At 35.4% G+C, this 24,066-nt stretch overlaps 1 protein-coding gene across 2 annotated transcripts in view; it reads right to left on the reverse strand.

Annotated features, from left to right (window-relative positions):
* Positions 1-4,445: 4,445 nt before the first annotated feature.
* Positions 4,446-24,066, reverse strand: part of LRRC7 (leucine rich repeat containing 7) — a 496,743-nt gene continuing 477,122 nt past the window's right edge. For both annotated transcript variants that reach the window (XM_068963774.1, XM_068963773.1), the window contains 2 exons: positions 17,266-17,340; positions 4,446-4,553 (listed from right to left, as the gene is read on the reverse strand). In XM_068963774.1, coding sequence (XP_068819875.1) covers positions 4,446-4,553; positions 17,266-17,340 — 183 coding nt within the window. The remainder of the gene's footprint in view (positions 4,554-17,265; positions 17,341-24,066) is intronic.

The following is a 24,066-nucleotide window of genomic DNA, read 5'->3' on the forward strand; positions in this document are numbered from 1 at the left end:
GAGCCTTGGTTAATGCTACTACACTAGGTTCCTGGATCACCCAAGAAATTTCCTCCCAAACTGGAAGCTGGACCCATCAGTTGATAGTCAGGGGTCTCCAAACAGAACTCTAAGGGGACCTCTTATCCTTGTGTCAGCAGGACAGAAACAGTCATTTGCCCTTGGAACATCACGGGGAGTTGGAGGTAATGGATCTATAGCAGCAACAGCAGTGAGGAAGATAGGTCAGTTTTGCATTCTAGAACCAAAAACACCACCAGAAGGTTCAGAATATAACTAGAAAACTTGATTGTATCTGCCTTAGTTTTGTATGGTAGAGTGTTTCAAAAAACATTCTCTGAAGCGTTTAGATCAAATGAGGTTGAAAGGATGCCTAGGAGAGGTGATGACCGGGATCTCCTATAATATTGACCTACATGCTTTTCTTTGTCACACATTTATTTTTCCACAGCCCACACTCTACTTTCTTGCTGTAATGTATACTTGGGGGATGGTTGTGCTGAGAGTGATGGGGGCAATACTCTGGGCCAAGCCAGGATGCTTTTCTTAATGGAAGGTGTATTATTAAGGAAAAAAGTTCATGCAGATTGAAGATTTCCTCCCAATTCCCAGATGATCAGGCAGCACTAATACAACCAAAAGAGAGGGCACATCACCAACCCAGTGTTTGAACATTTTATTAAGCCTCAGAATGATTTAGCATTTCTGTGAGAGGAAAACTCAACCTTGTTTTTCTTGATACTACATAAAGGACCTATCTTCTTAACTGATTAGATTTTATTATTTGCAAAACTTTTTACTGACCCAGTATTTCAAAAAACGTGTTATTTGGTCAGCGTATCAGGAATCAGCCAAAGATGTTGATTGAATTCACCAAAGACTTAGAGTGGTGGTCCTCTGCCAACTTGGTCTGTCATCTGCTTATGTTGTGGTGCCCTTTGCCAGGTGTGAAGTTGTCAGAATGGACTCTTGATCTGTGTGCCAACAAGGGGCAGAAACTTACTGAGGACAGCATTAAAAGTCAATAGAAAGGCAAGTTGGCAAACACACACTGTTTTCCAAGGCTTTAAATTGTGGTGGAGATATTAAATCGATTTTGTGATTAAAAGTAAAATCTTTTCCTTCATCAGTCATTTTGCCAAATTCAGATATTTTTCATGTAATGTATGAATATATAAATTTAACTTTTTCAAAGTTTTCCTTCCTTTGAATACTCCCTCTCTTTAGCTCACCTAGTAAAACATATCTCAGTACTGCTTCTAATAAGTAATTATATTAATGATATATGTGGAATCATCTTCAAGATTAAGAACTAATCAATCTTGATTTGTCATTCTCTTTAAAACTGCTTTCCATCCTGAATATGGTAATCCAACATAAGGCCCAGATTGTTTGACATCTATGTAATTACAGTTCTTATTAACTGGGACATATATATTTGATAGATTTCAATAAGCAATAAATTATCATGATATAAATATCTGTATGGTATACTGACTTTCAATATTTCTTGTCAAAAAGATCCTTATATTTTGAAAGTGTTATGTTTGTTTAGGTAGCTGTGTTGTCTGGTAAGCTAGAATTATCATAAGAGAGCTTTGGTGACAATGTATGATAAGCCATGTAAATAGTAAAAAAAAAAAAAAAAAGTCCACTAATGTCTATTTGGCTTGCAAAATCTGTAACAATTCTACTAGTAATTTTCAGTGCTTATTCTTTTCACCTAATACTTTTCTCATTCCCTCCCATTATGTCTTACTCATGTCAGGTATAAGACAGCTTTCTCAGCAGAAAGATCCTAATAAAAATCAAAGACCAAGGTGAGTCTATTGGAGTCATCATGAAGTACACTCCTTTTTTTTGTGGCTGTTGATTTTTCTTTTTTAAAGGCACACCCTTAACTTTTGCTTGTTCATTTTTGTTAACATAAACCAGATGCTAATTCAAACAGCAAAACCAGTCCTTCCAAAAAAACCAATACCAGAAATTTGTGTATTATTGGTTTTGGTCACCCATGGAATCAATAAGACTCTTCCCCCTTAAGTGATCAATGATTTTTTTCAGTCAACCTAAAAAAACAAAATACCTCTTTTCAAAACAAAATACCTGCCTTTTTTCAGTATGCAGCATGGCAGTACAATTGACAATGAGGTGCTTTGCACATCAGCTTTCCTTTCCAGCTGGTCAGGGGTCCCTTTTCTCTTTTTCTCATTTCCTGAGAACAGGAAGGAGTAAAGCATGGCCCAAGACAATGTTGTCTGTCACATTAGGAGTGGCAGAGGGTTTACTAGATCATGGTTCTCTCCGCTTGGCCTCAGAAATATCTCCTGAGACCCTGTGTTTGATGTGGAAACTTGACCTAAGAAAAAAGACTTGGGAAGTCCTTTATCTGGCTCTTCTCCCAATTATCCCATGAAAGATTAACAAAACTAATGGGATGACTGGAGCTGCTTCATGGCTACCAAACTACACCCATGAGTTTGTTTCTCCTTTAAGTGATCTTGGGAAGACAGTGAGGGCCTCTATCTTGACTACTGATGATCATCTGAATATAGTGGCTGGTATGGTAGTTTGGTGTGAGTTTTTGGCAAAGAAAAAATTAGGCTCTGAAAGACATTTCTCATCAGAAATTGTCAATATATTAAAATGCATTTAAAAGTTACTTCTGGGAAGCATATTAAATAGGCCAATCATTTAATCATTTGCTAAATATCAAAGCCTATAAAATCATAATTTAATGTCACCCTGACATAAAGCAACATCAAAATTAGTGCATCATCTATAAAGTGAAGTATCATTTGCCTTCAAGTGACAAATTCTATTGCCAAAAAAATACCACTGTACTTCTAATAAGTGACACTCATTTTAATAGACCCTACAAAAATACAATATTTTCAATGTCCCCATAAAACAGTTAACTTACAAATATTACTCTCAGAGCTTTGGTGACATCAATATATGATACTGTTGTGAAAATCGTAACAAAATACTTGGAACACTGGCGTGTAAAGTAAATTCATTATATATATTTAGAAAAAGAGAGCTATGTCAAAATGTGAGAGAATGCATATAATCAACTCTGGGAAATTATTCTGGAATGTGAAATTAATATTTTAATCAAATGAATGACTAATATATAAAAGAAACATTTTTAAAGGGTTATAAAATGGATTTTGATCATTTGTAAAGGAAAACAGTTCCAATGTAAAAATAACTAATTATATATTAATGATGCTCATCTTTCTCTTCAGTGAGACAGAATTTAAGATTATATGTATTTTGCAACTTTGGGGGGAAAAAAGATATTTTCTCTACTTTGCCCTCCAAGGCAGGCATGGAAATTAGTAATACCAGATAGACCATGGCTCTGAGAAATTATATTTGAAGTTTCATATTTAAATAGCAAAGTTTATTTTATCACCCCCATAACTTTCTAACAATAGTCTTTCTTAATGATAAATTTTATCAATACCCCAAACTCATTTAAAATGATTTAAAAGTAGCAAATTGGATAAAGCAACACACAAATAAATTCCACATTTACAAGTAAAGAAATCACAGGGCTACAGTTTATAATCAACATAAACTTGAAAGAAATAAAGCAACACCTTGCTGCCACCCATCATTCACTGCTTACATTTGTGGTGAAAAGATTTATCTACAATGACCTTTAGTCTGTTTCTTAACTCTGTCTGTATTTTAATTAGCTAAAGGCATTGAACAAATTAGGTTGTTCTATCTTTTATTCAGGTCCTAGAGGTAAATGGCTAACTGATGAAATATTTCACTCTGTGTTATGAGAATTTAGCAAATGAATATGGAACCAAATATAAACACTTTATACCATATGTACAGTTACTTTCATAAGGCATTATCTTGTAATTTTTATTGAAAAAGATTCAATATAGTAAAGTCTTATTTTAAGATATATTTTCTTTCTCAATCCGAGATGTTTAATTTATGAAAATATTGTTTTTTTCTCTATATTCTTTTTGTTTATATGCCAACATATACTTTGTGCTAGAAATATTTTATGGGAATTACAATTCTTTATATTTGCATTTTCTATATAAAGGCATATACAATTTTGAGGCAGTGTTTCTGATGGAGAGCAGAATTCATAAAGAGCTTGTGTGTGCTTCCGTGCTCCAAAATTATATGAAATCCACTTTGAGAAGAAACTTATTCAATTAAAAAAAAAATCAAAACCAAAACTGCACCAATGCACAGCCAGAGGCTGACAATTAAAACTAATACATAACCACATGAACATCATATTTATATAGTTAACATTTTTAAGGATGATCAGTGCTAACATTATAGTATTATACATTTGGCACTAATGTTTGCCATTGGTCCAGCAATTGGCAAAATTTGTTTCTATGTATAAATTTATTTGAACATTAGGTCTGGCTAGACGTATCTTCACTATTTATAAAAAATATTTAGACAGTAAGCTCACGTTGAATAACTAGGTCTACTGTGTTCTGGAAACTCTTCAGTAGTAATACAGCTTTTTCGTGTTCCATATGTACAAAACTATGTCCATTGGCCTGTAAACACACAAATAAAACAGGGTCATCAATGCAAGATACTTGTTTATCACATTGTTCTTGTCTCTAATAATAAGATTTAAGAGAGTATGAGCAACCAATAGTCATATGTTTTTAAAATTCACACCAGAATTGCAACTATGGAAACAACTAATTAATTTCACCCAGCTTCAACTTAATTTATTAATTCAACAAATACTTATCAATTATCTAGTATATCCTACTTTGGATTGTCTTAGTATAATGCTAGTTCAGTTCAGTTCGGTTCAGTCACTCAGTCATGTCCGACTCTTTGTGGCCCCATGAATCACAGCACGCCAGGCCTGCCTGTCCATCACCAACTCCTGGAGTTCACCCAAACTCATGTCCATCGAGTCGGTGATGCCATCCAGCCATCTCATCCTCTGTCATCCCCTTCTCCTCCTGCCTCCAATCCCTCCCAGCATCAGGGTCTTTTCCAATGAGTCAACTCTTGGCATGAGGTGGCCAAAGTATTAGAGTTTCAGCTTCAGGATCTGTCCTTCCAAAGAACACCCAGGACTGATCTCCTTTAGAATGGACTGGTTGGATCTTCTTGCAGTCCAAGGGACTCTCAAGAGTCTTCTCCAACACCACAGTTCTAAAGATCAATTCTTCAGTGCTCATCTTTCTTTATAGTCCAATTCTCACATCCATGCATGACCACTGGAAAAACCATAGCCTTGACTAGATGTACCTTTGTTGGCAAGGTAATATCTTTGCTTTTCAATATGCTATCTAGGTTGATCATAACTTTCCTTCCAAGGAGTAAGCGTCTTTTAATTTCATGGCTGCAATCACCATCTACAGTGATTTTAGAGCCCCCCAAAATAAAGTCTGACACTGTTTCCACTGTTTCCCCATCTATTTCCCATGAAGTGATGGGACCAAATGTCATGATCTTATAGCCACTATGCAAATCACAGAGAAACACCAGTAAGTACCACACAGATACACTTGAAATATGATAGTTATTTTGTTCTTGGTCTGATTTATTTTGTTTTTGCAGGAACTCTGTTGATGTGATTTAGAAGTGTTCACAGGACCATTGCCTTTTTGTCATATAAAGAAAGCTGAGCACCGAAGAACTGATGCTTTTGAACTGTGGTGTTGGAGAAGACTCTTGAGAGTCCCTTGGACTGCAAAGAGATCCAACCAGTTAATCTTAAAGGAAATCAGTCCTGAATATTCATTGGAAGGACTGATGCTAAAGCTGAAACTCCAATCCTTTGGCTACCTGATGTAAAGAATTGACTCACTGGAAAAGACCCTGATGCTGGGAAAGACTGAAGGCGAGAGGAGAAGGGGATGACAGAGGATGAGAAGGTTGGATGACATCACTGACATGATGGACATGAGTTTGAGCAAGCTCCGGGAGTTGTGATGGACAGGGAAGCCTTGCGTGCTGCAGTCCATGGGGTTGCAAAGAGTCAGACACGACTGAGTAACTGAACTGAACTGATAAACCCACCAACACTGTCAAATGTTTCACTTGTGTAAAACAAAACATATGGTATAGTTAAATCTTATTTTGACTCACTGAAAAGTTAATTTAAAATTTTAATATTAAAAAGATAATTTCTAATTCCCTCATTGTTAAAAGCAAATATATTCATTATTTCTATCAGTGGTTCTCAATCCCATTCAGAGATGAATTAATTTCTGGGTGATCTAGGCTAGTTTTATTATTTTTATAAATGAAAGAGTTACACCTCAGCGAGGTTAAGCAACATGCCTGAGGTCAAACAGCTAAACTAGGGCTGAATCATCTGATACTATAATATTCCTTCTTATTATTTCTTGCAATACTTTACTGAAATAGTAACATTACAATTGCTCCCAATGATTTGAACTACTATTTCATTGATCATGATACATTAATCAACATTTTATCCTTAAAATAGTTGCTATCTTATTTCCTACTGTAATTTTTTTACACCAATTTTCCACTTCTTTATTTTCAATTTATGCAGAATCTCAAGTAAGAGAAGTGGCTTTGGCAAGGAAGGAATGTGGAAGTCAAGGGAAACTGTGGTGATGCCTAGTACATCATGATTTCAAAGCTATAATTCTCATTCAGATTCCTAACAAGTTTAATCTAACTTGAGTACTTGTAAGAATAACACTTTGTCCTAAATTAGAATCTAAAGAAATGCTGAATCTCTCATTCTTATAGTTTTAACTTTTAACTCTGGCTTAATTGTTGTTGTTGCAGTTACATGTGAACCATCTCAAAAGTAGAAAGACTAAGTGAGACCATCTGCTAGGGCGGTGAGACCTGAAAGGGAACATTAAAAAGGAGAAAACTTTTAGGCATCTGATTGGATAAGGGCATAAGAAATAAATGAAAAATCAAAGTATGATGCCGTTAACAGAAGATGGAAATCTTGGAGAAGCAGCAGGCTTAGTCAGGAAAACAACAGAGTTTGTGGTACCGGCGACACGTGCAAGGAAATGTTGATCATACATTTAGAAATAAAAGACTGGAGTTCAGGAAGGAGGTCAGAGTGGTCCTTTAGCAACAGGCATTAGGTTAGGGTTACGCAGCTAACCTAGGGCTGAATCATCTGATACTTTAATATTCCTTCTTATTATTTCTTGCTGAGAGAATTATCAGAAAATAAGTTTAAAAGGGAGCATTGTGAAAGAAGGAAAATCTAGGGAGGGGAGCAGGATTGGTCGTAGCTTTGAATTCGAGGAGCAGAACTGAAAGACGGCATTTGCTGTTGACCTTGTTCTTGCTCTGTTGCTAAGTCATGTTCGACTCTTTGCGACCCCATGGACCTGGGCATCTAGGTAAATCTGTCTGAAGTGAGGGAGGGACAAGTGAAAGAGGGCCCAGTCTTTTCTGCCAGAGCATGACAGAAAGCTGACTCGGGCTTGGTGGCTGAACTAAAGGAAGAAGATACGGGTGCATCGAGTGGAGGGGACAGGAAAACTGGCAGGAGGAGAACTGGAAAGGGTTGTCCTGATGGGGATCAAGCTAGGCAGCAGGAAATCCAAGGTGATCAAGTCCTTTGTAATGGCTTCAGTTTTCTGCCTCACAGAGGAAACAGCAGGGAATAAAATGTAGCTAGATGAACTCTGGTGTGAAATCTGGGTCCGTTTCCAATAAATCAGGCTTCAAGATGTTCAGACCCACCATCCAGGTTCTGATTCAAGGCTAGGGAAACCCCTTGTATAAATTTAGCTTTAATACTGCTTTAAAGCATCAGCTTTTAGTTTTCATGCTTTGTAAGTTCAAAGTACATGCTTTGTAACTATATAAATCATAGTCATATAGTTGGAAACACAAAGAACTGATTTCCCAGAAGGAAATAAGCAAGTTGATAAATTAGATCATTGAGTCAAACAGTAGGACTCTACCTGTAATTCTAGTCCCCAGAAATGTTTTGGCTCTAAGCCAGAACTTTGGTGAATCTCAAGGGGCCTATTTAAAAGACCACACCTAGAGACTTCCTGGGAATGGGTTCAAATTACCAAAAGGATTCTGAAAGATCAGAAAGCAAACTATTTTAGAAAGTTTATTAAAGATTAAATGAGTTAACATATGTCAACTGCTTAGGGACAAGGCCTGCCACACTATAAACAATCAATAAATGTTAGCTACTACTATTAATATTACTTCACTAGTACTTTTTTCAATTTCAGAAATACAATTTTCATTAAGTAACAAGAATAGTAACAAGAACAAAAGGGCAAAATGTCAGAGGAAGGAACTATTTTAGTTAATTTTAGCAATTTTTAACTTTTATTTTGTTTTGGTTTTTTCCTTAGCAATTTTTTAGATGAGAATTGTGAAGATCAATGAAATTATATGAAATATCCAAGCTCACACAGCTAGTGTCTAGATGGGAATTTATGTCATGACTCTGTATCTTGACACAATTCATTTCACTGGGTGTTGTGAGGTTGAAACAAATGTTTTTAGGTTCATTAAGTGTCACAGACTCATTCAGTGAATTCACTTTTTAAGATTAATTGAGCTATTTCTTGATAAGGAACATTACGGTAGGCATGATGCCAGGAGAGGCAAGAACAGAGGGGTTTGAATGGAAGGAAAAGATAAAAATCTTAGTTGTAGAGAACTTTCTTCTTCCACTGTTAGAAGAGCTAAAAAAAATTGTGTTTGTTAAAGTGATTATGGCTATCTGGCTTACATCTTGGATGGTTCAGACAGAGAATCAGACAGTAATGTTACTACATGTATGTGGGACTTTCCCAATCCACATGAAGTTTCGAAGAATCACAGTATTCCAGTTAGAAAAGTCTTGTGGCTGCTTCATGTGTGTGATTAGAAGAAGAGCTGAGGAAATAAAGGAGGATACTATTCCATTTAATTGCAGAGTATAAATCTGATAATGCTTTGAAATGTAAATGCATATAATCTACATTTATGCATTTGATATTTTGAATATATATAATATAAATACAAAAGACAATTTGAAGAACAAATCCTATTAATAAATTAATGAAGCTTTAAAATATGTTGTCAAATTTGGCTACATATATGTTTTATATAAATACACAATATCATGGCTTATAATAAAATATGTCCAATTTTGAGGAAATTGCAACTTAACTGCATGGTTTATTAAGTAAAAATGAAGTTAAAAAGAAAACAATTTACAAAAGAAAAGATACTCAAAAAATTTTATGCTTCAAGAGTACATAATTCATTGATTTCTGACTTTAACTGATTTGAAGCATAAAGGATTATTTTACTATAGCAACATTATTTCCAGAAGGTATCCTTCCTTATTTTAATTCCAGTTAACATCTGTGCCACAAAATGTTTTTAAATTGCTCCTTTGCATGACTTAGACATGAAAAGATGGAGGGTTAATGAACATAATATTTGCAATTCTAACAAAAAGTAGAGCTTTGCAATTACAGCTTATCAATTTACTGTAAAACATACTCAGTTTCTGGATTTCATCCTCTTGTTCCTTTCTGAATTTATCTTTGATTTCCTTCTGGTAAATGTTTTGTTAAGCGGCTAAATTATGGATGTTTATGCCATAGACATTTTCCAGAGGGTGTTGTAATTCTCCAAGAATTTCACTGTATTCTTATTATTCAAAGCTTTATATTTAAAAACGAGTTTCTGAGAAGGTTTGGCCACAAAATTGGTGGGATTATCCAATAAGAAGGACAGCATGACTCTTAGAATCCAAAGGAGAAATGGGATTAGAGATTTGTTATATGATTTCAAATTGATTTAAACTCCCCTTCAAGGAACAAACATTTAAAATGCCAGTACACATATATCTTATGCATTAGATATACATTACTGCTGTTCTTAGTCATTCAGTCGTGTCTGACTCTTTGTGACCCCATGGACTGTAGCCTGCCAGGCAACTCTGTCCAGGGGGATTCTCCAGGCAAGAATACTGGAGTGGGTTGCCATGTCTTCCTCCAGGGTATCTTCCCAACCCAGAGATCAAACCCAAGTCTCCCACATTGCAGGCGGATTCTTTAAATTAATATAGTGTACTTTGAATGTGTATAACTCTTAGGATGAAAGAAAATGAAAATATATGGCAATCTTATTTGAGTCATTGGACTTCATGTTGCCTAAACTTGAGAGCGAGACGTTAAGAGAGAAAACAGTGTGTATCTTAGGTAATTACAATTATGTTTCACATTACCTGGAATTATTTCCCATTGCAGAATTTTAATCTCATTAAATATAAGGATATATTTAGGGCTGAGGATACTGTATAATCAATACTACATTGACTGTGTGCCAAGTCATTTGAAACATTTTCCTTTCTATCAAAAATCTGAACTGCAGACCTTTAATTCTTAGACAGTTCCAATGAAAATTTTATACTGCACTTTTTAAATGTGAGAAAGTTTGATGTCTCAGTGGCTTTTATTATAGTATTAAATTAGAGTATTAAAAAATCTTGATAGACTAAAACATAAATAAAAATTTCTCTTCTGTCTTAAACTTACTCATGTACTGCAACTTGCATGTTTCATGAGTTCAGGCTCAAAAAAAGGCAAGGCAAAATAGAAAACACTAAACTGAAGACTTTGTCTATTATTTGTATAGAAATTCTGGCATGAAACTTACAATACATAGTAATCCTGAAGATATTTACTTATTTATCTGCTTTGATTTTAGAATGCCTGTTTTCTTCTTATCAAATATGTTGAATGAATATTTCTAATGAATTCCCTTTGAATTCAAATGAATTCCCTATGTTGTTTGAAAGCAGTTTCCCAATAACCTACACTTTATGTCTTTTACCTTACCACAAAAGGAACTGCAAAATCAGTCTCTTAGTTTCAGGCAATATTTGTAGCCAGGTTGGTTTCTGATTTTGTAGAGAGCTTGCTGTTAAAAGAAGACATACTGGGAATGGATTTCATTACATATTTGAAGTCAGCTTTTCCCTGTCTCTCTTCCTCCATTATCTGTTCTAGGTAATTTCCGACGTGTCTACTTCCTGGGCAGAAACTTAGTTACAAATCCCTATTACATTGTTTACATTGCTTGGCACAATATTTTGTACATCATCGACACTGAATGCATATTTTCCAAATCAATAAGTAGAAAATGTGATGAACAGGTTGCTATCAGTAAAATTTGCTTCAGTAGAATCAGCATGGTATAATGGAAGAAGCTCAAATAAATGATTTAGCCTCTGTCAACAATAGATACCTTGCAGGGTGGTTGTGTGCTATAAATGACATACTATGGGTACCCACTTAATACTACTTTTACTTTATTCAATTTATGGAAGTTAGAGCCAGCTTAATGAACTTAATTTGTCTTCATTGTTTTTTGTGTTTTACTTAGTACATTTTTTTTTGATTTGCAAAAAGTATTTACTCAATCTCTAATTAGTTATCTGTGCTGAACTATATAGATTATGAACAAAGCAAATGGATAAAGATATGCAGTGAAATTCTGGCATATAAAACCATCCACACTTAAAAAATTATTTTTGGTTGTCTTCTAACCAAACAGTATTATAAAAAATGTTTCAAATGTATTTCATCATTCTCTGAAGACTAAGCATTACATAATACTGAACCCACTCACCACCTACACCCCTGCCCACCTTTCCCCAGTCCTCTCTGATGGTTTGATTTTCACCCGCCAAAAGAGATCAACTATAGAAAATGTTAACACATTTAGCCTTGTTGGGAAATGCTTTAGTGAAATTTTCAAATATTTTATTTCTTTAAGGGTCTTATACTTCATGCAGATGGTGACTGCAGCCATGAAATTAAAAGATGCTTACTCCTTGGAAGAAAAATTATGACCAACCTAAACAGCATATTAAAGAGCAGAGACATTACTTTGCCAATAAAGGTGTGTCTAGTCAAAGCTATGGTTTTTCCAGTAGTCATGTATGGATGTGAGAGTTGGACTATAAAGAAAGCCGAGCGCTGAAGAATTGATACCTTTGAACTGTGGTGTTGGAGAAGACTCTTGAGAGTCCCTTAGACTGCAAAGAGATCCAACCAGTTAATCTTAAAGGAAATCAGTCCTGAATATTCATTGGAAGAACTGATGCTGAAGCTGAAACTCCAATCCTTTGGCCATCTGATGTGAAGAACTGATTCATTGGAAAAGACCCTGATGCTGGGAAAGACTGAAGGTGAGAGGAGAAGGGGATGACAGAGGATGAGATGGTTGGATAGCATCATTGATTCAATGGATATGAGTTTGAGTAAATTCTGGGAGTTAGTGATGGACAGGGAGGCCTGGGGTGCTGCAGTCCACGTGGTTGCAAAGAGTTGGACACGACTGAGTGACTGAACTGACTGACTGACTTTCATTTTAACCATAACAAAGATGTCTCCTCTTTACTTTTTGTGGCCTTTTTTGGGGAAGAAATTGTAAAGAATTCAGAGAAATAAACATACTCTAACCCATTCTTAGTGACTCATGATAATAATTATGAATGTGAACACTTTGGAATAAAGCCAATTAGTTGCTTCCATGAAAGACATTTCCCTAAGTATATTTTGTGGAAATAGCTAATTGATGTTGCTGGTCAAAACGGTTATATGGTTAAGTATGTTGAGAAATGTAAGATTTTTCAGGTTCTTAATATGCTTAGAACATTGTGAAATTCTGAAACAAAGGATAGACTCTGAAGTGGCTCTGAAACTTATTTGAGTAAGGAAACTCTTTAAAAAAAAACATTTTAAAAGATTCCATTGGGAAAGAGTATTCTAAATTGAATAGTACTTTTTGAATTTTCTTTCTTTTATTATTATTATTATTTTAAATTTTTATTTTTACTTTATTTTACTTTACAATACTGTATTGGTTTTGCCATACATTGACATGAATCCACCACGGGTGTACATGACTTCTTGCTTCCTACAATGTGCCTGGATCCAGAGGCTTTCCCCTTGAAGGTCTGGAAAACTAGACCAAAGACTCCAAGTAAGAAATAAGTCTCTCTTATGAGTTAAAGTCATGAGATTCAGTGTGTGGAATTCGTGACAATAATATGGCGTCTCAAAAGAACTTTGTTTGAGGTTGTTGAATAAGTAAACTTTGAGTAAGATAATACTATTAGCAGCTAACTACAGCTACTGGTCATTAAAAGAGGTATCAAACTTCCCCTCAGACAAGGAACGTTTGATTCAGTGATTGTATATAGATATAGCACTGTATATCTGTATACAGCTGACCCAGGCATTCATGGACATTTATTCCATTTAGACTTTTGGGAAATCTAAACTTTCTTTTTCCATTCTGAACCATGAAAGCTGTAACTCATCATCCTATCCTAACCCCCAGTCCCACACCAAGCCATGTCTATGTTTGAATTCTCCAACTCAGTGAGAAACTATAAAGTTAGAGGGTTTTACTTTCTTTGTGCTTGGGATCTCTTTCCTCTCTCATTGTACTCCACACTCACCCGTCCGTCATAAGGCCCTCACCTCTGCTCCTGAAGACAGATGCCAGTCTAGCCCATGGGTATTCTTTCCCTGGAGAAGGAAATGGCAACCCACTCCAGTATTCTTGCCTGGAGAATTCCATAGACAGAGGAGCCTGGTGGGCTACAGTCCACAGGGTTGCAAAGAGCTGGACATGACTGAGAGACTAACATTTTCACTCTCACTTTTATTCTTCCTTCTACTCATCCTCTTTTCTCCTGTCTATTAAATCTGGAATAACTCCTGCTTCATCAAGATATCATATGCTCTGACCCAATAGCTTACCAATGACTAGTGAAACTTGACAGATATATTTGTTGAGAGTGGTTTCTCAACTTGTCTGTATGAATTGTAGGGACAAGGTGTTTCAAGATTAGAAAAAAAGGGATATATCTGGTTTGTTTGAATTATCATCTCTTTGATTATTCTATACTGGTATCTCTGAGAGATAGCCATAGACCAGGAGTATACATTGAATTATAAAGTTCTAAGCTATTAAAATTTTGGAAAAGTAGAACTGGATATCATAAACTAATTATAAATCGTTTAATTTCTCTGCTCCTGATGAAGTTAGGCTCTTGTCCTGGGAAAGTGAGAGGGCAAGTGAATGAAGAGGATAGAACTGACTACTGTGATAGACCAGGATACAATATACTTACAAGTGGCCTACAACTGTGAGTCATGTTATCAAAGTACAATACTTTTTTTTTTTTTTGCAGCCTATTCATCTTTTGAACAGAGTAACTATAATTAGTGGATTTTCTATATTTAAATATATTTTAAATTGTAAAATGTATAATTAGGTTGACTTTTTTAACTGGAAAGAATATTAGAAAAAAGAAACTATGATTTTAAACCAACAAAACTGCCACTTCAAAAATGGTCAAATATTGGCAAGTTCACATGGTTCAACTGAATAACATTTTTTATGGTCCATGCACTTTCCCTTTTTCTCTCTCACTCTTTTATGATTTGACTTTACATAAGATGAAGCTGTGAGGGGTCAGGTCCCCTGGCAGAGTGCTCTTTCCTCATGCTACACTATCTTAAAGCAAAATGACTTACTAAACTTTAGTCAATAATTTGAATAAGCTCATGAGTTACAGTATCTATTCTAGGAAAATGAATAGTAAATGACAGAATAATCATGTGAATATGTTTTAATTAACATCATTTCTTAATGCACACATTTTCATGTAACTCAAATAACACACTCATAATACAACAGCAGAATAAGAAGAGAGTTGTGGGTAAAAAGAGTTACAGAAGAAGAAAGAGAGAGCTCTTAAATAAATTCTGGGCTTGGGGGAGGTTTGGGAAAGGTACATCTCTTGCCATTTTATATATCTTTTTCTACTTGCTACTGATTTAGATCAAGCCCCAAACTGCCTTCACATTAAAGAGGAGCTCATTCATTGATTTTATTTTTTTACCTTGATTTTCCAGGTTGTATGCTTTCATTAAGATTTATAAATAAATTTGCTCCAGTGAGGATATATTCTAATGATCTTGAAGCGACAGATTACTCAATGTTATAAGTTCATTTTTATCCCAGTGTTCTTTAAACTAAGAGCTACTGTATCATTAAGAGATAAAAATATAATTTTCTCTCTTAACATCTGATGTTGGCAATGATTCCAGTTTAGAATTAGTCATTTTTATTTCCTTCAGAAAATATAACTGGCCATTCGTACTTTTTAACTAGTATGAATGAAACTGTAAATACAGCAATTTGTTTGATGAAGGTCTATGTACATTTTTCTTTTACTGAAAATAGACTTTGATTTTATTGTACTAGATACAAATGAGTTCTACAGAAAAAATAAAAGTTACATCCTTGAGACTCCTCTGTGGAGAGAATAGACAACCCAGGGGCAGCTCTTCTGACTTTGATTCCACTTTTAATTCTTTTTTACTTCTCGTGTTAAGAATTAATTTCTCTGTGCACTTTGCTGTTGCTGTATACTTCTCAGGATTAGAAACACAGTTTACTAAATCCTCATTTCCCCACATATAACCGTTCTAGAATTTCACAGCCAGGAACATATTCTCAACCTGCAACTAGATATCATCTTAATTCTGTAGGATATCTACATCTGTATCTCTCTATCTATAGAATATTTTAATATCCATTTAAGTATATATCTTTTCTCAGTTTGGAGAGAAAAATCTTTTGCCCTCCTTTGTCACAGATGAAGGCAAAGTCTCCAAACTTGTTTCATGCTATGGGATACTTCTCTATCCAGCCTGGCATTCTAATAGGTCAGGGATCTGCGATGAGCTGGATTCATTTTTTACAGACTCTGACATTTGAAATAATTTGTTCAAAATTCAGTAGAGGAAAAGAACTAGTGATTTCCTTTGTTAAATAGCACCATGTACTAAATGTTAGGTAGTTACATTGTGAGTTTATTCATAGCTGTTTTCCATGGAAATTGATAAAATTATTGAACAGTTGAATTTTTAAGTTAGGGGACCTCAACTATCATATAAACCACAGTTCATTTTACATATGATGAATGTGAGTTCTATAGAAATGATATAAAATGCTTAACATCAAAGGGCTAGCTATGCAATTAAAAAATAGAGAACTTTGATAATTAAATAATAAAGAAAATATTTAGCTTTTATGTGTTTCTTTTGTTTCAATGTCTTAACTCAAAAGACCATCTACCGATTTGGTCTTTTTTTTTTGCATAACATAACACAGTTTTATATATAAAATGTACATGTTGTATAATCACACAATATAGATACCAACAGATGAACAGATAGATACCAACAGATGAACAGGTGGATACAAAAGTGTTCATATAATTCACTCTTATGTAATCAACTTCTACCACTCAACAACATATCACTAACCTCTCTGTATATATAAATAAAAATCTGGTTTGAATGATGGCTCTTAAAAATCTATACAGTGATTCATTAAAGAAATGCCTTGTCATAAGCTGCTTAACCTTTTTCATATTAACTGGATAGTAAGGCTGCTTTCTGTTTGCTATTTTTATAACAGCACTCTGATAGCCATCCCTGTACAAGCACATTTGAAAAGTGGTTGGTTTGGTCTTCTGTCAACGTGAAATTGACATGGACCTTTTGGGTGGTATTTCTACTGTGACATTGCCAAAGACTGGAGTAATTCAGTCTTTTCAGATAATTATCGTTATTGAAAACTTAGGTTCTCATGATCTTGCTAGTTAGTTTAAAATATTTGTGAGAATACGATTCCAAGACAATTTATCTATATAGAGTTTTTACTTTTCTGCAATTCTTTGACAGAGTTCAGTAAATAGAAGGTAGAGGATCACTGCTGAGTTGAGTGGGGTCTTTCCACTTTGGTAACTATCCGAGCAGGGAAAGTAGAGAGAAATAACCATAAATACTATTAAAACAGTAACTAGATTATTGTTGAGGAATTAAATATGAACCAGTCCCTTCTCCCTCATCTAAAGTTATATCAGTACCGTATTTGGGTGCTTCATCCTTCTTACTTACACTTGATAACTATGCACAGATTCTTGTATACATCAATTCTTCTTACATTCCCAAAGTAACACCATTCCTTTAACAAATATGCAGAACAACTTCCAAGTGCCAGGTACTGAGAATATAGGACTCTACCAGGCTGAATTGGTTTCTGATCAGTCTCTCAACCCCAAAACAGTAAAGGCAAATAAGAAATGTAACAAAAACTTGTTTTCAATCATTTAACTCAAGTCACTTATTTGTTTCAATATTAGCCTTGGAAAGCATTGTTTTGTATCTGTCTTACCTGAAGGATTTTATCACCAGGCTGTAGCAGGTTGGAGGCTGGTCCATCAGGTTGAACCCTAGTAACAAAGATACCCTATAAGTCAGAAGTAACAGAGGTTAGGATTCTATTTTCAAGACCTAGACCTACTTAAAAACTTTTTTCATTTACATAGAAAACTGAAAACATTAAAAACAGTTTACACATATAAGGTTCAAAGATTATTATGCTATTTTAAGCAACACACCTCTAAGTCATTTAAGGAAAATGACATTTTTATTTGCATAAAAAGCTCATATTGTTTTTAAAGTGCACTTATGATTTATAAGTTAAATTCATGGCATATTCTTAATTTCTTCCTTAAATAATTTCGTATATGGTACTAAATCATCTTTTGTGTAACTTCTGAAGTTGTCTAAAGTTGTTCCTCATTGAAAATGTCTCCTGTTTGACAGGTTGTAAATTCAATATACACTTTAAAAACCTACTAGAATTACATATAATACTGGTTTATTTTAATGAATATTACTTCATATGTTACTGAGAATTTTAAAGTAAAATGAACAAATTAAACATAAGAAAATTCCTACATAAATATTAAATACAAAGTGTGCAGCTACATAGTTACAAAATTCCTAAATTAATTTAGTTTAAAAAAAAGTCAAATTACCAGTGATAAGAGAACCAACTGTATGACTTCAAAACCTTTATACCATGAAATTTTTGCACCTTGTTTTATGTCTCTGGATATGTTCCAGTGTCTCTGGGTTTATGAGCTACAGGAACTTGAATAAAATTTATCCCCTGCTGTTGTGTGAAAATTGTATAAATCTTAATTATGTTAAATTGGTTCATAGTGCTTTTCAAGCGTACTGTGTCCTTCTGCTTTTCTGTCTATTCACTGTATTAATTTTTGAGAGTTTGATATTGAAACTCCAACTAAAAATATTAATTTACTTTAAAAGTTATTGTAATATATAGTAGAACTATATGTAACTTTGCTCTGTATTTTCCAAGTTTTTTGTAAATGTTTTATCATATACTCATAATTTAAAAAATTAAAACATTTAGACAGACTTTATCCAGTCAAGGGAAAAAATCATTTTATTTATCATTTACACAAAGCAAACATTTATTGCATTTTACCATATGCGAGGCCCTGATCACATGGACCACAGCCTTGTATAACTCAATGAAACTATGAGCCATGATGTGTAGGGCCACCTAAAATGGATGGATCATGGTGGAGAGTTCTGACAAAAACATGGTCCACTGGAAAAGGGAATGGCAAACCACTTCAGTATTCTTGCCTTGAGAACCCCATGAACAGTATGAAAAGGCAAAATGATACGACACTGAAAGATGAACTCCCTAGGTTGGTAGGTGCCCAATATGCTTTCTGGAGACCTAACTCCAGAAAGACTGAAGAGGTGGAGCCAAAGCAAAAACAACACCCAGTTTTGGATGTGACTGGTGATGAAAGAAAAGTCCGATGCTGTAAAGAGCAATATTTCATAGGAACTTGGAATGTTAGGTCCATGAATCAGGTAAATTGGAAGTGGTCAAACTGGAGATAGCCAAGACTGAACATGGACATTTTAGGAATCAGTGAACTAAAACGGACTGGAATGGGTGAATTTAACTCAGATGACCATTATATCTACTACTGTGGGCACGAATTCCTTAGAAGAAATGGAGTAGCCATCATAGCCAACAAAAAAGTCTGAAATGCAGTACTTAGATACAATCTCAAAAATGACAGAGTGATCTCTGTTCATTTCCAAGGGAAACCATTCAATATTATGGTAATCCAAGTCTATGCCCCAACCAGGAATGCTGAAGAAACTGACACTGAATGGTTCTATGAAGACTACAAGACCGTCTAGAACTAACACCCAAAGAGATATCTTTTTCATTTTAGGGGACTGGAATGCAAAAGTAGGAAGTCAAGAAACACCTCGGGTAACTGGCAAATTTGGCCTTGGTGTACAGAATGAAGCAGGGCAAAGGCTCATAGAGTTCTCCCAAGAGAATGCACTGGTCATAGCAAACACCCTCTTCCAACAACACAAGAGAAGACTCCGCACGGACATCACCAGATGGTCGACACTGAAATCAGACTGATTATATTCTTTACAGCCAAAGATGGAGACGCTCTATACAGTCAGCTAAAAAAAAGAAAAAAAAGTCCCGGAGCTGACTGTGGCTCATATCATGAACTCCTTATTGCAAAATTCAGATACAAATTGAAGAAAGTATGGAAAACCACTAGACGATTCAGGTATGACATAAATAAAATCGCTTATGTTTATACAGTGGAAGTGACAAATAGATTCAAGGGATTAGATCTTATAGACAAAGTGCCTGAAGAACTATGGACAGAAGTTCATGACATTGTACAGGAGGCAATGATCAAGACCATCCCCAAGAAAAAGATATGTGAAAAGGTGAAATGGTGTCTGAGGAGGCCTTACAAATAGCTGAGAAAAGAAAAGACACAAAAGGCAAAGGAGGAAAGGAAAGATATACCCATTTGAATGCACAGATCCAAAGAATAGCAAGGAGAGATAAGAAAGCCTTCCTCAGTGATGAATGCAAAGAAATAGAGGAAAACAATAGAATGGGAAAGACTAGAGATCTCTTCAAGAAAATTAGAGATACCAAGGGAACGTTTCATGCAAAGATGGGCACAATAAAGGACAGAAATGGTATGGACCTAACAGAAGCAGAAGATACTAAGAAGAGGTGTCAAGAATACACAGAAGAACTATACAAAAAAGATCTTCATGACCCAGATAACCAAGATGGTGTGATCACTCACCTAGAGTCAGACATCCTGGAATGTGAAGCAAGTGGGCTTTAGGAAGTATCACTATGAACAAAGCTAGTGGAGGTGATGGAATTCCAGTTGAGCTATTTCAAATCTTAAAAGATGATGCCGTGAAAGTGCTGCACTCAATATACCAGCAAATCTGGAAAACTCAGCAGTGGCCACAGGACTGGAAAAGGTCAGTTTTCATTCCAGTCCCAAAGAAAGGCAATGCCAAAGAATGCTCAAACTACCACACAAGTGCATTCATCTCACACGTTAGTAAAGTAATGCTCAAAATTGTCCAAGCCAGGCTTCAACAGTACATGAACTATGAACTTCCAGATGTTCAAGCTGGATTTAGAAAAGACAGAGGAACCAGAGATCAAATTGCCAACATCCTCTGGATCATTGAAAAAGAATGAAAGTTCTAGAAAAACAGCTACTTCTGCTTTATTGACTATGCCAAAGCCTTTGAATGTGTGGTTCACAACAAACTGTGGAAAATTCTTACAGAGATGGGAATGCCAGACCTCCTGTCCTGCCTCCTGAGAAATCTGTATACATGTCAAGAAGCAACAGATAGAACTGGACATGGAACAACAGATTGGTTCCAAATCAGGAAAGGAGCACATGAAGGGTGCATATTGTCACCCTGCTTATTTAACTTATATGCTGAGTAGATCGTGAGAAATGCCAGGCTGGATGAAGTACAAGCTGGAATCAAGATTTCTGGGAGAAATATCAATAACCTCAGACATGCAGATGACACCATCCTTATGGCAGAAAGCAAAGAACTAAGGAGCCTCTTGATGAAAGTGAAAGAGGAGAGTGAAAAAGTTGGATTAAAACTCAACGTTCAGAAAACTAAGATCATGCATCTGGTCCCATCACTAAATAGCAAATAGATGGGGAAACAATGGAAACAGTGAGAGACTTTATTCTGGGGGACTCCAAAATCACTGCAGATGGTGACTACTGCTGCTGCTGCTGCTAAGTCGCTTCAGTTGTGTCCGACTCTGCGTGACCCCAGAGACGGAAGTCCACCAGGCTCCCCCATCCCTGGGATTCTCCAGGCAAGAACACTGGAGTGGATTGCCATTTCTTTCTCCAATGCATGAAAGTAAAAAGTGAAAGTGAAGTCGCTCAGTCCTGTCTGACTCTTCGCGACCCCACGGACTGCAGCCCACCAGGCTCCTTTGTCCATGGGATTGCAGCCATTAAATTAAAAGATGCCTGTTCCTTGGAAGAAAAGCTATGACCAACCTAGACATATTAAAAAGCAGACACATTACTTTGCCAATAAAGATCCGTCTAGTCAAAGCTATGGTTTTTCCAGTAGTCATATGTGGATGTGAGAGTTGGACCATAAAGAAAGCTGAGCACTGAAAAATTGATGCTTTTGAACTATGGTGTTGGAGAAGACTCTTGAGAATCTCTTGGACTGCAAGGGTATCCAACCAGTCCATCCTAAAGGAGATCAGTCCTGAATATTCTTTGGAAGGACTGATGCTGAAGTTGATACTCCATATTTTGGCCCCCTATGCAAAGAACTGACTCTCTGGAAAAGATCCTGATGCTGGAAAAGATTGAAAGCTGGAGGAGAAGGGGACGATAGAATAAGAGACGGTTGGATGGAATCACTGACTCGATGGACATGAGTTTGAGTAAGCTCTGGGAGTTGGTGATGGGCAGGGAGCCTGGGGTGCTGCAGTCCATCAGGTCTCTAAAAGTTGGGCAAGACTGAGTGAATGAACTGAACTGAACTGAGGCCTGATTGCTGGTATTATAAAGGTACACCGAATATAATTTTTGGCCTCAATGAGCGCACTATACAGTAGAAGAAAAGTTAAGAAAACCAGTGAATATAAAGCAGTGTGACAAGTGTTACGATAGAGGGATAATAAATTATTTAAAAAGCTGAATTCAGCTTATCCTTAGTTTGTCGGGGTTTCTAATTATGATAGAAATATAATAGATTTAAACATTTAAAATATTGAATCCATATTAAACTTAAAGTTTGGAGCTTTCACAAAGAGGAGCTATCTGGCAACTGATCACAAATGAAAATTAAAGGGTCCACACAGATAAGGAGAGGAAAGATATTCCACATAGAAGGGATGGCATATACAAAAGTGAATGCATTTTTATTTATTTATTTTTTGCATGCCTTTTATATTAAGCAGGCTGCAAGTAGTTCTATTATGACTGCGTTGGTTGTGGAAGGGTTCAGGTTGGTTGGGTTGGGAGTATGAGAAAAGAACCCATCAACTCCCCAAATTAAGTAGGTGCCAGATCAAGACGGGCCTTTAATGGACATCCTTATCAGTTTGGGGAGCTATTGACGTATCTGAAGTATGATGATAAAATTTTAATTAATATCCTAAGAATAGCATCTGTCCTAAGAATGGACAAACAAAACGTGTATATTCAGTGGAATATTATTCAACAGTGGAAAGAAATGAAGTGCTGACATCAAGGAACTTGAAAACAATGCTAAGTGAAATAAGCCATTCACAAAGACCACATATTGTATGATTCCATTTATGTGAAATGTCAAGAAGAGGCAAATGCATAGAAACAGAAAGCAGATTAGTGTTTGCTGGAGGCTGGGAAGCAGGGGGCTGAGGAGTGACTGTTAATGTGTACAGATTTTATTTAAGGTAATAAAAGGATTCTGAAATTAGATAGTGGTGATGATTGCACAACTCTGTGACTATACTTATAAATCACCTGACTGTACATTTCAAAAGGGTGAATTTTATGTTATATGAATTATATATCAATATTGCTCTTATTATTTTTAAATTATTAAAAATAATTTGTATTAAAATAAGTATTAATAGAAGATAATATTATAATAGCTTTGCCTATTATTCAGAAAATTATCTCTTGCTAATCTGTAGATTTAATGACTCACTTAAACCCATAACTCTGTGTGTATGTGTGTATGTAAGTGGTTTAACAAGCAGAGCCTAATTAAAATATTTCCATGTATTTTACTTTAGCAATTCAGGTCTTTATGAGACATTAAGGCTTTTGAATGATTTTTATCTTCTGATTTTAACTTATTTTCTTTTCCATTTAAAGATGAAACTCTAGATAGGCATTACATTTTTAGAAAAGTAGATAACTTTAACCAGTAATTTGACTTCTAGAACTTAGGTTAAGGAAATAACTGGATAAGTATGCAGCAAGGATTTACCAATATGTTCATTATATTATTTGTAATAATAAAAATTAGAAACCACACCAAAATATCTAACAATAGGAGATAGATTAAATAAATTATGGTAAATCTATATAATAGAATGATATGTGGTCATTAAAAATGAAGTCCTTAGGTGAGGACTTCATTAGATACAGAAGTATACTGGTGCTTAGCAAAAACAAGCAAGTTATAAAACATTATGTGTGGCATAATACTATTTTCAATGAAACATGTTTAAATGTATATTTTTGTGGAAAAGTGTCTGGAAGGATATACTCCTAAACTTAGCAGTGGCTGTACTGGGTAATGAGACATTGTATATGTGTGTAAATATGTGTGTGTATACATATACATACATATTATATATATATATGATATTATATTACCTAGCACAACCACTGTTTATGTTTACGGGTATACCCTTACATATATATATATATATATATATATGCTGCTGCTGCTGCTGCTGCTAAGTCACTTCAGTCGTGTCCGACTCTGTGTGACCCCATAGACGGCAGCCCACCAGGCTCCCCTGTCTCGGGGATTCTCCAGGCAAGAACACTGGAGTGGGTTGCCATTTCCTTCTCCAATGCATGAAAGTGAAAAGTGAAAGTGAAGTCGCTCAGTCGTGTCCGACTGTTCGAGACCCCATGGATTGCAGCCTACCAGGCTCCCCCGTCCATGGAATTTTCCAGGCAAGAGTTCTGGAGTGGGGTATATATATCTTTCTTTTTATTTTTGCTTATCTGCACTTTCTAATTTTCTTATTTTTCTACAATAATTAGACACTACTTATAAGAAA

Source organism: Capricornis sumatraensis, chromosome 2, assembly GCF_032405125.1.
Source record: "Capricornis sumatraensis isolate serow.1 chromosome 2, serow.2, whole genome shotgun sequence".
NCBI lineage: Eukaryota > Metazoa > Chordata > Mammalia > Artiodactyla > Bovidae > Capricornis > Capricornis sumatraensis.